The sequence below is a fragment of the Cylas formicarius genome, unplaced genomic scaffold (genome assembly GCF_029955315.1).
Source record: "Cylas formicarius isolate icCylForm1 unplaced genomic scaffold, icCylForm1.1 PGA_scaffold_10__41_contigs__length_53128322, whole genome shotgun sequence".
Classification (NCBI taxonomy): Eukaryota; Metazoa; Arthropoda; class Insecta; order Coleoptera; family Brentidae; genus Cylas; species Cylas formicarius.
Genome location: NW_026844214.1, coordinates 25,542,671 through 25,545,540, shown reverse-complemented (window position 1 = coordinate 25,545,540; position 2,870 = coordinate 25,542,671). Strand labels below are relative to the sequence as shown.

At 37.4% G+C, this 2,870-nt stretch overlaps 1 protein-coding gene across 1 annotated transcript; it reads right to left on the bottom strand.

The window, feature by feature from the left end:
- Nucleotides 1–1,658, bottom strand: LOC132705358 (uncharacterized; the record flags this gene model as incomplete). The annotated part of the gene is made up of 1 exon (XM_060675906.1): nucleotides 1–1,658. A coding segment is annotated over one exon (1,458 nt), but the record flags the coding sequence as incomplete, so codon positions are not given.
- Between the last annotated feature and the right edge of the window lie 1,212 nt (nucleotides 1,659–2,870).

Here is a 2,870-nt window from a genome sequence, read left to right as displayed (position 1 = left end):
ATTTATAATAAATTTATGCTGACGTTGACGGGGTCGACGGCTGCAGATGTTGCGACATATCGTTGACACGACGTTTTCGCAATCGTTGCACTCTTGCAGGTCGGTGGCATTTAACCCATGTGGACAATAGGATTTCCGGATATAACAGCTCCCCCATTAAGTGAAAAGGTGGAGCCTAGCTGCAGCTTTTCGTAGACTAATTAAAGCGTAGCTTCTCGGGTAGTTACTTCTGGGTGGATGCTAGTCCGTCTTTTCGGAGTTAGTGATTTGAGTTGCATCGGGAGCAGGGGTCTTCGACTTGGCTTCGGAGGTTGTTGGGGATCGTTACCATCGGCGATGCTGAGTGTTGTCGGTTTCTTTCTCCGGCACTTGCAAACGAAATAGCAAAGTACTAAAACAGTCATTAAAATAATCGAAATAATTGTCAGCCAGTGAGAATGTTTCTGAAGGGTTGGTTGATGAAGTAGGTTTTCTAATTTTTCTGAATATTCGTGCAGCTTGTGTTGGGCCACGTTAAGGTCGTCGGTGTCGATCTTACTTAGCTTCAAGGGTTTCAACTCTGGGGGTTGAAACTTCTCTGGAATGTGAGAACAGCAATCATATGGAATCTCCACGGCGTGGCTCTTGTAGGTCACGTTCTTATATTCTTCGACAAAGTATTTAGCTCGTACTCTGGAGCTTCCAATAAATGCACTGCAATCTGCTTGTAGTTTAAGTAAAGAATTAGTTTTTAACATTTCGGCTACGAGGTCTCTTTTTCCACATTTAATGGAGATTGGTAGTGGTTCGGATACGGTAATTAACCAATAATTAAAGTCGATTTCTATAACATTGTAATCGGAGGCCAAGACGATTGAAGATTGACATGTAACAGGAACACGATCGGAATGTCTAAGCAACTGCGCTTCGCAAAGGGCTTCTCTATCGATGGGATATTGCATTAAGTTAAAACAGATTCTTTCTTTACCGCGAATTTGTTTGCAGCTTTTTAGATCTTCAGGTAGTACATAGAGTAAAGAATCGTCATCACGCGCAATATATTTTATTGTTGATGGAATTATATGAAATAATCGTGTTCGATTGTCCAAAATTGGAATAGGTAAAACACGATACAATGTGTATATTTCAGGCTCAATTAAGGGTATTCTTGGTACAAAAACAACTTTATTTTCGGTTTGAAATGCTTTTAGCTCCATAATATCTACGTACCTTGCAATGCTCGAAGTATAGGGTGGTAGTGGTAAATTATTTTTTGTCAAGGATTTTGAAATTTCCTGAAGAGAAATGACTAAATCTCGTGGGTAAATAATAGAACTATGTAAAACTTTGATTCGTGCGAACGTGATTGCGTTTAATATATCGCTGAGGTAAGACTCTAGGTATACATAACTTTCCATAAGGCTTTCGCAAAGATTAAGTGTTTTAATTTGACTTTCGTAAAATGCTACGGTGTCCGAAATATCATAGAGAGATTTTTGAATTTGAGTTAGATCCTGATTGAAAGTTTCTTCGTCGATTCGGAAACTTTGAATTGTAGAATTAAAAGATTTTATAACAGATGATGTAACCGATATTTGATTTTTTAACAGCTTTTCGATTTCGTGTTCGTCTTTAGTTACTTTATCTATGCATTCATTAAAGTATTCGCCGTCTGCAGAGTCTAGGTTTCCGGTAATTGATTTAAAAATAGTTCCTACACCGTTAATTAAACCGCGTTTAGTTCTAAAATTAAAATTTTCAGTGTCGATAGTAATTTCTGAAAATTTTTCTTCGACTGAGTCAGCAATTCTGGTTCGAAGACTAAAATGAGTTTGGATACTTGTTTTGAAGACTGTCATCCGAGGAGAAGAATCGTCTAACATTTCTGTGAGAGAGGAAAGTATTTTATTATTATGTCGTATGGCTTCTCGCAGAGGTTCTAGTTTCTTATATACTAGCAGCGTCCATTTGTTGTTGGATATTCTTAAACTACTTTCTTCATGGTAGAAGATGCCTACTGTATTATTTACTGGAGTAATGAGGAATTGGGGTGCGACTGTAGAGATCAGTCCCAAGATCCTGAAAGAAATTTAATCTAATCGTAATAAGGTTTAAACTTGTCAAAATTGAATTTTGAAACTTGTTCGGTAGTTAAATTTTTGACAGTGGCTGAAGTTTCAAATACTTCAAGAATTTCATACGGACCGTTAAATTTATTCTGAGCTTTATCGCTAATTTGAGTTTCCTTAACATAAACTTTATCTCCTACATTATATTTAGTCATATTTCTAGAGATTGCTTGATCAAATCTTACTTTGGATTTTTGTTTTTGTTGATCAGTGCGGGTAAGCGCGACTCTGTAATAATGCTGCATGCGATTATTTAGGTCTCGGATGTATTTGGTGATGAGTTGTTTTTCATTATACAGAATTTCTGGAGGCCTACTAGAAGTGTGCCCAAATATTAGTTCATAAGGGGAAAAACCATGTGTTTTATTCTTTGTGTTGTTGTAGCAGATTATTGCGTATGGAAGAGCATGAAAGGGGTGTTCTTTTGGATTTTCGGCTTTATGAGCTCGGATCATTTCTGTGAGCGTGGCATGGAATCTTTCTAGTGATCCATTAGATTGTGGGTGGCTAACGCTGGAGAAAGTTAACTTTATATCGTACAAAAGACAAAGATCTTTGACGAGGGATTTATCAAATTCCCGGCCATGGTCACAATGTATTCTAAGAGGAGTTCCAAAATGTTGGAAGTAGAGAAGAAGGGTAGTAACGATTGTAGAAGCTTTTTTGTGTTTTATTGGATATGCCTGGGTGAATTTTGTGAGTTCGTCTCTTATGGTAAGGGCGTAATTACGAACTGGGAATTCGAAAATATCGATGTTAATG